At 36.9% G+C, this 13,278-nt stretch overlaps 1 protein-coding gene across 4 annotated transcripts in view; it reads right to left on the bottom strand.

Moving 5' to 3' along the window:
- Positions 1-13,278, bottom strand: part of PGM2L1 (phosphoglucomutase 2 like 1) — a 56,479-nt gene that overhangs the window by 2,712 nt on the left and 40,489 nt on the right. For 3 of the 4 annotated variants that reach the window (XM_065528718.2, XM_005579075.5, XM_074014748.1), the window contains 7 exons: positions 10,316-10,505; positions 9,903-10,000; positions 8,707-8,887; positions 6,330-6,423; positions 5,891-6,020; positions 5,319-5,508; positions 1,197-1,330 (listed from right to left, as the gene is read on the bottom strand). In XM_065528718.2, coding sequence (XP_065384790.1) covers positions 1,197-1,330; positions 5,319-5,508; positions 5,891-6,020; positions 6,330-6,423; positions 8,707-8,887; positions 9,903-10,000; positions 10,316-10,505 — 1,017 coding nt within the window. Of the gene's footprint in view, positions 643-1,196; positions 1,331-5,318; positions 5,509-5,890; positions 6,021-6,329; positions 6,424-8,706; positions 8,888-9,902; positions 10,001-10,315; positions 10,506-13,278 lie in introns of all 4 variants that reach the window. The other variant, XM_065528716.2, reaches the window with a different exon arrangement.

The raw sequence follows: 13,278 nt of genomic DNA on the forward strand, positions 1-13,278 counted from the left end.
AAGCCTCTTTTAGATTGCCTTTACAGTCATTTTAAAAGCTACACAACAAATCAGTTCTTATTACTTTAATGATCTTCCTTCATTTTCAGCCAGATGTAGCATTACCCAATTTGGTTTACTTTAGATTCTGCTTTGAATGACTTCAGGAGCTCTTTATCCCCCCAAAGGAAATGAAATCCATCCTCAAATGCAAATATTTGGGGAAATACATGATAGTATAGCTTGGTTGGACTCTGAAAGCAATTCTAAAAAGTCTCCTTCCCAAATCTATGTTGGGCAATTACAATATTATAGGAGACAGTACTTTTAATACATTTAAGTAGCCTTTGAATATGTTTATGAAATTAACTTAGTCACAATTCATCCTCTTAAAAGGAAATGAACTAAGCAGATTATGTCAAGTCATATTAGACATAGAAAATGAATATTTGGCAATAAACATAAATTATCTGATGATAATTTCCTTACGTTAATCATGTAATAGTTAAAACTCAGAGAATCTTTCCAAGAATATAAATTCACTACAATTTTAAAATTCAATTCCCAAAGGATGTAGCTGCTTTAAAAAACAGTCTGGCAGTTCCTCAAAAGGTTAAACACAGAGTTACCATATGATCCAGCAGTTCACTCCTAGGTATATACCTAAGAGAAATGAAAACATACATTCACACAAAAACCTGTATGTAAATGTTCATAACAGTATTCAAAACAGCCAAAGAGTGCAAATAATCTGAATGTCCATCAAATGATCAATGGATTAAAAAGCATGGCATATCCATGCAATGGAATATTGGGCCATAAAAAACAAAAATTTAAAAAAAGGAATAAATTCATGCTACAACTGAATCATGGTGGAACCTAGAAACCATTATACAAAGTAAAAGATGGCAGTCACAAAGGCCCACATATTGTATGATTCCATTTATATGAAATGCCCACAAGAAGCAAATCTATAGAGAAAGACAGTAGATTGGGGTTGCTGAGGGCTGTAAAGGAGGGAAATGGGAAGTGATTTCTCATGGGTCTGGGCTTTTGGGGGTGATGAAAATGTTCTAAAATTGATTATAGTGATGGATGCACAACTTTGAACATACTAAAAGCCACTGAATTGTACATTTTAAGTGGGTGAGCTGTATGGTATGTGAATTATATTTCAATAAAGCTTTTGTAGGTATATCTAAAAAATCAATTCTCACCTCTGGTCAGGTGATGCGCACATCTCTGCATAATACTTTATCTTTGGTTCTGTCCCACTTGTCCGAAGGGTAGCAACACAGCCATTTTGAAAAGTAAATGTAATCATTTGGCTGTTTTTACTCACAGGCAGCACCTATGCAAAATGGCAACAACAGCTTAATTATACTTGGGATCTTTTTCATTTTCTTTCATTTTCAAGAATTGTAAAGTACAGTCCACTTACATGAGGTATCTAAAGCCGTCAAATTTATAGAAACAGAAATTAGAATGGCAGTTGCTGGGGCAGGAGGTATAGGGAGTTACTGTTTAATGGATAGAGAGTTTCAGTTTAGCCAGATAAAAAAGTTCTAGAGTTCTGTCGCACAACAATAAGAATATACTTGACACTACCGAACTATATACTTAAAAATGGTTAAGATAGTTAATTTTTATGTTATGTGTTTTTTTAACCACAATTGAAAATTTAAAACATATTTTAAAAGAATTATAAAATACAAATGAAGATTACCTATATATAATAATTCATAAACATACCATTTACTGAATAGTTAAGGCATTGGGTTATATACTTCACATACATGATCTTTGGGCCTCAACAATAACCCTGCAAAGTAAGTATTACCGCCATTTTACAGACGAGGCTCAAAGAGAGTAAACAACCTATTCAAGACAATCAGCTAAGTGGTAGAATAAGAAGCGGAAGCCAAGTTCCAAAGTCCAAACTGCCTCTATATTTGCGAAGCAGTTTTGCAGTTTATCAATCATCTCCAAAGAGGAGTGCATATATTCTGCATGTACTGGGGTGCAGAAAAAACTCTATTTTTTAAAAAAATTAAAAAAAGAAGTGATGTTTTACTGACACCAAATATATGGATTAACACTGGTACTCTTGCTAGTCCACACATCCGTCTGTTAAGGCATCTCGACAGGACTGTGAGGGTTGTACTAGGCCAGAGGGGTTGACAGTGGTAATTTCCTCAGCTGTCCTGAGCCATGAGTCCTGTCCTTGAGACCCCTCTCGTGGTCAGTACATTACCACATACCAGTGGCTTAGAGATCATTCCTTCTTTTTCATCCACAGCCCATAAAGTAGCAAGTCTTTTCTACATTTTATTTAACTCGACTTTATCCAGTTCTCTCCATCACTGCTCCTATATTGAATTCAGGCAACCATCAAACTTCTTCTAGACTGCTGACACAGTGTACTAACTGATCTTGCTGCCTGGAAGTTTGCCCCTCAAAACCCACTCACCATACAGGTCATTCTTCTCACCTCATACTCCAGTTATAGACAACTACCCGTGGTTCTCTGAAAAAGAATATGCTTTTTCATCTCTGGACCTTGTACTTACTGTTTCCTTTGCCTGAAACACTCTCTGCTCCTCCTGCATCTGGCTAACTCCTAATCATACTTGAGAACTCAGTTCAGAACAGTTCTCTAGAAGGTCTTGCATAAGCCCCCAAAGTCTCTTCCATGACATCCTAGGCATGTCTCCCTGGTAGCACTTATCATTTTGTAAATTGCTATTTACTTGTCAATTTCCTCACTAAACTTTTTCTTGAGTGCAGTGTCTTTGTCATTGCTACATCCCTAGTGTACCTGTGCCTGTAGCACAGAAGCAGTCTGATAAATGAATGTACAGATGAATATCAATCTATCTGAAACATGGAAAAGAGAGAATTCAGGAAGGCTTTGATACTTACTATGCAACCTTGGGGATAACAACATCTATGCTACCTACCTTACAAACTTGTTGTAAGAACCAGAAGAGAAGAGATGAAAAAGCACCCTGAATAATGAATATCATACACTTCAATGAGAATTAAGAGGGAAAAAAGCATTATACCAAAGGCTACTTGAGCACAGCAAATTAGAGAAATAAAAAGAAGCAAAACATGATTCTTCTCTTCCAGCAATTCACAAAGATAGAAAAATAGACACACATATACTCATACACAGGATATCAACACCAGGAACTAATACTGTTGATTGGATAAATATGCAAAAATGGAATATGGGTACTATTCTACACAATAAACTACAGATTTTCCAAAATACATTATGTCCCCAGAATCTTAAGACCACATCAGAACAGTACAAATGGAAATTTGGGCTAATAATCATCATAACAACAACAACAAAATGAATGTAATCAGCAATCTATGGCATTTAAGTATTTGTTGAGCAGCTACTACATAGGCAGGAATGTGGAGAGGCACAAAAGTACATCAGAAAGAAACATGCCATGTGCAACACAATGATGACACAAAACAGAAAGTAATAGGAGGAAGGCACACTATGTAATGAAACCTCAAGAGGAAGGTATCTAATTATGAGGCCTAGAGGTCATGTGGAACAGCTGATATTTTTCTTAAGTCTTACAGTGGCTGAGGTATGGGGCTGTAGAAATTGGAAAAATGGATACACTACGGAAACAACTGGACCAAAAAATGCAGAAAATTTTTTTAAAAAGTATATATGAAGGTAAGTAAGTTATTCTATTTGGCTGGAGGTATAGGGAATAAGGTTGGAAAGGGAAGTTAAAATCAGAAAGATGTATGGCTTTGAAATTATAGGCTTTTACAGTTATTTTCAACATTATCTAGCATCATTGCCCATTTTCTCTCTTTCTTCCTCTCTCTCTGCCCCCACCTCCATTCCACACACCTTACTGTGAGGGTAGTATACATGATTATTTGGGAAGTGATAAGGATAGGATCAAAGTCAGAGAGACAAGTTAGCAGACTGAAACATGCTCTGGAGCAAAACAATGAGTTCTAGTCTCACAGGCCTGAAGTTTCACCATTTTATTATAGTATTGATGCAGGTGAACCCCCAAACTGGGGCTCAGCCCAGGAGGCTTCCTGGCTTCACACAGGAAAGAATTCAAGAATGAATCAACAGAGTAAAGTAAAAGGAAAGCAACTGCTGGGCGCGGTGGCTCATGCCTGTAATCCTAGCATTTTGGGAGGCCAAGGCAGGTGGATCACTTGAGGTCAGGAGTTCGAGACCAGCCTGGCTAACATGGTAAAACTCTGTCTCTACTAAAAATACAAAAATTAGTCAGGCGTGGTAACATGCTCCTGTAGTCCCAGCTACTCAGGAGGCTGAGGCAGGAGAATCACTTGAACCTGGGAGGCAGAGGTTGCAGTAAGCTGAGATCATGCCACTGCATGCCAGCCTGGGAGACAGAGCGAGAGACTGTCTCAAAAAAAAAAAAAAAAGGGGAAAGCAATTTTTTTTTTTTTTTTTTTTGAGACAGAGTCTGGCTCTGTCGCCCAGGCTGGAGTGCAGTGGCCGGATCTCAGCTCATTGCAAGCTCCACCTCCCGGGTTCACGCCATTCTCCTGCCTCAGCCTCCCGGGGTAAAGCAATTTTATCAGAGCCGCAAAGTATAGGAAAATGGCTGCTTCATAGGCAGAGTAGCACTATGGATTGCTGGCTAGCTATATTATAGCTTCTCCTTAATTAACATGCTAAATAAGGGGCAAGTTACTCACAAATTTTCTAAAAAAGTAGGAGGAGTTCTTGGAACCAAGGGTTCCTCCCCGTTTAAACCACATAAGGTAATTTCTAGGTGTTGCCATGGCATCTGTAAGCTGACATGGTGTTGGTGGGAGTGTCTTTTAGCATGCTAATGTATTATAATTAGCATATAATGAGCAATGGGGGAATTAGAGGTTGCTTTTGTTGCCATCTTGGTTTTAGTTGATTTTGGCTGGTTCCTTTACTGCATGCATCCTGTTTTGACCAGATCCTGTTTTGATCAGTGGGGTCATGACCAGTGTTTGGAAAACAAGTCCTACTGATCTCCTACTTCAGTATGAATTATTATAAACTGTTAAAAACTTTTTTTTAAAGTAAGTATTTACAGGAGCTTCCAATTTGGTGAACACGTGGACTCGCTGGGAGGCTCCAGGCCCCAACCCCATCCCTAGTACATTGCCCTATAAATGTCTTACGTCTGGCTGTTCCAGAATTGTCACCTTTATAATAAACTGGTAAACATGAGGAAACTGGATAGAACCTCATGTGAAATCTGTCCTGCCTCTGGACTTTTTGGTGACATGAGCCATGAAATTTTCTAAACTGTTTGGGAGAAAAAAAAAAGGGTACTTACTGATTTCTTATTAGGCTGGCTACTGTCATATCCAGTGGTAATGTCCCGTACATGCAATATAGCAAATGTTCCACAAAATTTTGGATATTCTTTTGGAGAATCAAAATTACGAAGCCTTTCAAATATACTTTTGATGGTAGATGGTTCATAACATAAGAAATAGGAAGTTTTTGAAATATGATAACCATATCTGTGCAAAGATTCAAAGTGCTGAAATTAGATTTCAGATAACTCTTTTAAAAAAGTATATATTAAAGAAGATCAGCCTACTACAGTATTTTATAAAAAATGGCAGTCCTTAATTCATATAATTTTAATACTTTAAAAAAAAATATTAGGCACACTAATATAAGAGTGCCTATGAAGGTTGGTGGATTTACTCTCCCTGAGTAATCAATCAAAGGTCATGAAGCTTTTTAGTGATGCACTTTTAATATTAGCATAACATAAACTTATGAACCAAGTGTACCTTCTCATAACACTGTGTATTCTTCAGAAACAAATTTAGAAAACTAAGGGTAGGACAATAAAAGAAAAATCGAACATGTGAAATTCATAATAGTAGAACTTACTTTTCATAAACTTTAACCAGTTGCTGTTTCAATGTTATATTCATGGTTTCCAGGTAAGATGCCATCTCAGCAACCACAACAGCTGCGCTCACCCCATCTTTATCCAAAACTGAAGTTCCACAGAGGAAACCTGAGGATTGAAAACCATCACTAGAAAAGAGGAAAACTTAAGCCTATAATTTCAATAGTTTTACATTTCTTCAGAAGGACAAGGAAATGTAAAAGCCTAGTAATAGATGAAACTCATCAATACTGAGTGTATTTAGGGGACGCTTTGGTTCTTTTTGTTTTCTGATAAGAAATGTATCTACACATTTCTCAGTTCTCTGTAGTTTTACAACCCAAAATATGAAACCAGAACACAAAAAACTCCTCTTACAGAATTACATTTTAAAAAATTATCAATCAAATTTCAAAGATTTTAATATTTACTACATACCAATAGACTCTTCAAATGCAAAAAGGACTTCTTTCCCATTTTCCAGGAGGTCTATTATCCTACTTCCAATCCATTTAAAACCTGGTAATGTTTCCTGAAATGCAGAGGAGGCCATTCTAGTTAAGTGACTGTCTCACAAATACCTATTAGAGAAAAATATGCCACTACATGCATACAACATTCACATAATGATCTTTACTATAGTCCTCAGTCCACAAAGGTTTATAGAGTAGCAGACATATAGTAATAAAGTGCCATAAATACACACACTGCTACTACTGATGACCTACTATTTACAGATTATAGTACTAGGTGATTTACACCAAATATAAACCAGCATTTATAAGTGGTGTTCATATAGTCACAAAGTAACATGAATAAGCACATACACTATGATCACCTACTATTAAGGACTGAACCAAGTGCTTTACATTATCTTTTTTTTTTTTTTTGAGACAGAGTCTTGCTGTATCACCCAGGCTGGAGTGCAGTGGTGCAATCTCGGCTCACTGCAACCTCCATCTCCCAGGTTCAAGCGATTTTCCTGTCTCAGCCTCCTGAATAGCTGGTATTACAGGCGCACCACCATGCCCAGCTAATTTTTGTATTTTTAGTAGAGACGGGGTTTCACCATGTTGGTCAGGCTGGTCTTGAACTCCTGATCTTGTGATCCACCTGCCTCAGCCTCCCAAAGTGCTAGGATTACAGGCGTGAGCCACCACACCCGGCCCCATTATTATTATTATTATTATTATTATTATTATTATTTTGAGATGGAGTCTAGCTCCAGGCTGGAGTGCAGTGATGAGATCCCAGCTCACTGCAAGCTCCACCTCTCGGGTTCACGCCAATTCTCCTGCCTCAGCCTCCCAAGTAGCTGGGACTACAGGTGCCCACCACCACGCCTGGCTAATTTTTTGTATTTTTAGTAGAGACAGGGTTTCACCATGTTAGCCAGAATGGTCTCGATCTCTCGACCTTGTGATTTTCAAGCCTCAGCCTCCCAAAGCCCGTTATCTTTTTTTTAATGCTTACAAACATTATCGCTGAAACACAGGCTCGAAAGATAAGTCAATCTGCCCAAAATTATACTGCATATAAAAGATGGAGTCAAGATTCAATTTCAAGTTTCTGCTTCTCAGAAACTGTCCTTTAAGCTATATTATAACCACTAATATAAGAGTGTCTATGAAGGTTGGTGGATTTACTCTCCCTGAGTAATCAATCAAAGGTCATGAAGCTTGTTAGTGATGCACTTTTAGTATTAGCATAACATAAATTTGAACTAAGTGTACCTGCTCATAACACTGTGTCCTAACTATTAATAAAACCACCAAGACAGTTACTAAGTACTCCTTTAAATAATTAGATTTGAGGACTTTTCATCTAATGAGCTACTGTTCACTTTAAAGACACAATCTGTTTTAGAGTCAACAGAAAGAGTATGTGATACACCCTAACACCAAAGCTCACCATTACTAACTTGTTTCCTAATTCACCTTTCTACCTCCTTACTGAAAAGAAAAAATAAAAAAGTCAAAACTTCCCTGCTACAACAAAAACAAGCAAATAAAATTATAATAGTGGTCTTTAGAATTGTTCTTTTTTCTCTTTTGTGCCCATTATAATTTTTCTTGCTATAGATATAAACTAGGAAAACATCAGAATCTTAGGTGTGAATAAACTTTCAGTATCTTCTATTTTGCTATTTGCGTTTTAGAAAGTATAAAGTTGAAAGCTCTATTTCATATAGCCAGGTACAATTTTCTTTTACTCAGTCAATTAGTATTAAGACCTGTAGCCTGACTATGGCTCAAGAAAAATGCCCAGGGACATTTTCACTGATATTTGGCAAAGATGGCAGAGAAAAAGCAACTTAGTTCCCATAGCTGCAAAAATGGTCAGCTGAAGGGTCTTAAGTTCATAAGGTTAATGATCTTGTTTTTTTGGATGTAGGATCATTGGGTCTTACTATGCAATTTAGAAGACTACTTGAAGTTCCTAAAGACCATGCTTGAAGAGCCTAAACAAGGGGTTCATGACACCCACAACTTTTTGGAGAGAAGTCTGAGTTACTGATGGGGTCACCAGGAGCTAGATTTTCCCTGTCTGAAAACCAGATATTTGTTGTATGGAATAATAAGTATTAATGTATTTTTTAAAGAATATCTCATCTTAGTACCAGAAATTCATATACAGTACTGGATGAATTTTGGCTCAAAGTGTCTAAATTATCAAAAAAGACTGAATAAGTGTTAACAGAATTAGAAAAATAAGGGAATTACAAATGAAATCAACGAAAGTTTTGGTGGGGAGATGTCTTTAACATACAGAAATAGGCTTTTAAAAGTAGCACACAGATATTATCGATTCTTACTTCAAAATGAAATCCTTCTTTAAGTGCAATTGCCTTCAAAATTTTAGAAGAGACTGTGGTGGCTAACATATAAACGTTCTTCACATCAGCATTTCTTGATTTATTTTTCTTCCAGCAATCAAACATCCACCACCCAAACAAAGCTGCCAACTCATTGCCTGTGAAAACTTTCCAAGAACCACTGTAGAGAGAAGGAAAATGCAATGTCAAGACCTTTCTTCTCATTGAAACTTCTTGACGCCAAGGCCTACAAATTACCATCTTTCAGTTAGGAAAAATCAAAAACTATCATATGGGATTTTTGAGAAAACATTTATTACTACTTCTTTTCTAATTGACCAGGGGTGATTTTACAGTAGGAATGGTACGACATCTTTTGGGAAATTATTATACCATTACATTTACTTTTTTACTTAATGAGAGAAAAAATTATGATAAATAATTAATGCTTTCTAGGTAAGGACATTTGTCACATTACAATGGTAAAAATACATAGCAGCCCAGAGGACTAAGATTAGGAAATGGGTGGCTCACGCCTGTAATCGCAGCACTTTGGGAGGCCAAGGTGGGAGGATCACCTGAGGTCAGGAGTTCGAGCCCAGCCTGACCAACATGGCGAAACCCTGTCTCTACTAAAAATACAAAATTAGTGTGGCAGCGCATGCCTGTAGTCCCAGCTACTTGGGAGGCTGAGGCAGAAGAATTGCTTGAATCTGGGAGGCAGAGATTGCAGTGAGCCAAGATAGTACCATTGCACTCCAGCCTAAGCAACAAGAGTGAAACTCTTGTCTCAAAAAAAAAAAAAGGAAAAAACAAGGTTAGGAAATAACTACATCATAAAGTGATCTGTTGGGATATTATGTCTTTGTAAATATTAATATTTTCAAATAATATATAAAGTCAGGGAAAAAGGCTTATACTGTAAGCATTTTTTGAAGCATTTTGTACAATTGAAGTGGAAAATAATCAAGATATAAAACTATGATCATAATTTAATAAAAACAAATACATCTTTAAATATTTCAACTAAAAAGACAGGAAAGAATTGTCAAAGTATCAACTTAGGTGGTTATTTCTGGATAACGGGTTTACAGGAAATTTGTGTTCTTTTCTTATCTTTTCATTATTTTCAAAGAGCCTGTAAGACTTAAAATACATTGCTTTTCAAAGTTCAAGCTTTTAATCAAATAACATACTTCTCCTGAAGTTCTGCTGCTGCCAGTCTGTCTGCATCAGGATCTGTGGCTAGCACTATCCGGGCATTTTCTTTCTCTGCCAGTCTCAGGGAAAGTTCCTGAAACAGTGACCCAAAAAGCTGGATTGTACTGAAGAACCTAAATTCAATGTTAATGTTCCTGTATGTAGGCACAGTTTTAGCGATAGGAATTTTAGAAGGCATAGAATTCAGCTAAGTTTAAAATAAGAAGCCAAAAGTAGGGACACCCACCATAGACATTTCAAACAAAACACAGCCTATGACTCCAATACAATTAAAAGATGTAAACTACCGTCCTTTCTGTTTTTGTAAGTAATCTTTGAATTGTCAATGAGTTCTACCTATTCTGATGGTTTAATAAACTAATAATAATTTAAATACTAAAAAAAATACCAGCACAGATTCTCCTTCTTCAGGATTTGGACATTTAACAGTAGAAAAGTCTGGATCAGGATCTTTTTGTTCTGGTACTGGAATTGGAGGCTTAAAACCAAACACTTTAAAAGCCAACTGCACATAGTCATGTCCGACCCCATGAAAAGACGTGTGCACAAATTTCAAGGTGGTCTTCGAGTTTAACTCCCTGTAAAGGAAAATCAACATAAGATCATGATCACAAATCTTAAACCATCAAATTCTGAAAAATGTGATTAAAGCCTTCAGCAGAGGTCTAAGATACTCAAACAACAAATGAAGAGTATTAACTTAAAGATCAAGGGTTTTAATTCACCAGTATTCTCCCTTTGTGGCTCAACTTCCTGACTTGGACAGCTGCCTTCCATATGCTGTGCCAATACCCTGAACAAGCTAAGCTAGTATCATCTAAATAAGTATTTTATCTCACCAGACCATCATAAACACTTCCTAACTGGTCTTTCTCACACGCCAGTAGACCCCCTGTTTCTTCACTTCCAGTGTAGATTGCAAGGTACCTAATTACACTCACCTTCTTATATGTCACTCTGGGTACTTTGACCATCCAATACCCTAAACCTTGTTGAACCCAAATGTGTACCTTTTCCAGACTTGCACCAAAATAGTTGAATATTGCTAGAATAAATCTCACAAAAGGACTGAACAGCTTCATTCTGAATGCATACTCAATGCTGCCAGGCAATCATACTTTGTTACCCCCAAAGCTTATTTTTTACTCTCCAAGATGGTGACTTAATTAGTACCTTCTCTTCTCTTCTTATTCCTTTCCTCCCCCTTCACCTCATACATCATTGAGACACAGAGCCATTTGATGGGAACTTCCTAATCACCCCACACCAAACCAACAACCCATATTTTTTCCTTCTTCCATCTGATAATAATGAGGAAGCATTCTTTGCATCAAAGGTCAACCGCTCTACTTCTGCTCTGGTCCCCATCTATTCTCACTTGAGAACTTTAGTACGTGGATAATCCTTTCTCGCCAGCATCATTTCCACTAGCATCTAGACTCTGTTTCTTTGGTCTTTTCCACAGCAAAACTTTCTACATCCTAACTTCCCATTTACTAACCATTCCCCATGAAAAATAAAATTTATTATAAGACAAATAATAAAAATAAAATGTTACGACAATTTTCAAACATACATCTAGGAAGACAGAATATCTAACACCATATAACCATTACCTCACTTCAATATGTTTCCATAGTCTGTCAATCTAGTCTCATTTATTCAAGACGTATTACTTTACATGAAAATGCTTTAGTATTTAAAAACATAACCATATTATCATTATTACATCTAACAAAATCAACAATAATTTCTTTCCTCTAATACCCTATCTGTGTTCAAATTTTCCCCAAGTGTCTCAAAAATACTTTTAACAGTTGTTTTACTTGAAGCAGGACTTGAACGAGGTTCCATATAATTTGATTGCTATGCCTCTCAAGTCTCTTTTAATCTATAAATGTTCCTCCCTTCCTTCCCCAACCCGAATGTCATTTATTGAAGAAACTGGCCCATTTGTCCTGTAGAAGTTCCTGTATCTCCAGTATGTAGACTGCATCCTTTTGGTATTAACATGCTCCTCTATCCTATTTTTTCTGTAAATAGGCAGCTGCATTTAGAGGTTACATTAGATTCAGTTTCAATTCTTTGGGCAAGAATAGGTGCTGTGTATTTTCTATTGACTCACAGCTGGAAGCACACAATTTCTACTCTACTTTTAATGCTGTTAAACTAAGATTCACCAGTGTCAGCCTAATCCTTCCATCAAAAAATTTCCCATCAACATTTCACCTATGGGTCTTAGCAGCCCTTGATGAGAATTACTTAGATACATGATTTATTAGAGGTCACAACATAGTGATTTTGAAAATTCTATTATTCCTTCTGCATTTATTGGATTTTTCTTTTAAAAATAATGATCCTGGCCGGGCGCGGTGGCTCACGCCTGTAATCCCAGCACTTTGGGAGGCCGAGGCGGGCGGATCACAAGGTCAGGAGATCGAGACCACGGTGAAACCCCGTCTCTACTAAAAATACAAAAAATTAGCCGGGCGCGGTTGTGGGCGCCTGTAGTCCCAGCTACTCGGGAGGCTGAGGCAGGAGAATGGCGTGAACCCAGGAGCTTGCAGTGAGCCGAGATCGCGCCACTGCACTCCAGCCTGGGCTGGGCGACAGAGCGAGACTCCGTCTCAAAAAAAAAAAATAATAATAATAATGATCCTTTATCAACCATTTGATTAGCCCTAACATTCAGTTCACATAGAAAAGGCAGAACAAATTAAGATAAAGTTTCAAACATTTATCAATTTTCAGAAAGAAAATTTAGAATTTATCAAATTTCAGCATGAGTGATTTTCAGTCCAGCAAATCCCAAAGGTGACCAATAAAGAGCTTTTTTAGTATTACTAACAGTCACAGGCTTTTTATGTTTAATGTTTTAATTCATTAAGGTGATTATTCTTTTTGATGCCCAACTATCCAATATTTGGTCAGTGGGAGTCCCTTCAAGTTGGCCCCTAGATCCTTTTGATATGACCCCAGTATCTTTGAAAGCTAGCCTGCTTTATGGCAAGGAAAACAAAGCTATCTCAGGCTCATTTAGTACATTTTCTGCCCCCGTCCTTGATGAGAATCAATTTCTCCAATAAGCCGTGGTTCCTTTTACTAGGAAATGGTATTTAGAAACCACAATCTGGGCTTTAGGGGTAGGCATAGGCCTTATTAGTAACAGAACTAGTATTTTAGCATTTTAGGTAAATAAAACATATTTCAAATTCAAATTTAAAATTGTAATTTTAAAATTATTTTATTTGATTTTACATTTGCTTCTCTTAAACTAAAATCTTAGATCCTAGTGACATTAACATAGTTACCCATTTGTTTTATAATATATATAGTATGTCTATCTATATA

This window comes from Macaca fascicularis, chromosome 14, assembly GCF_037993035.2.
Source record: "Macaca fascicularis isolate 582-1 chromosome 14, T2T-MFA8v1.1".
Lineage (NCBI taxonomy): Eukaryota > Metazoa > Chordata > Mammalia > Primates > Cercopithecidae > Macaca > Macaca fascicularis.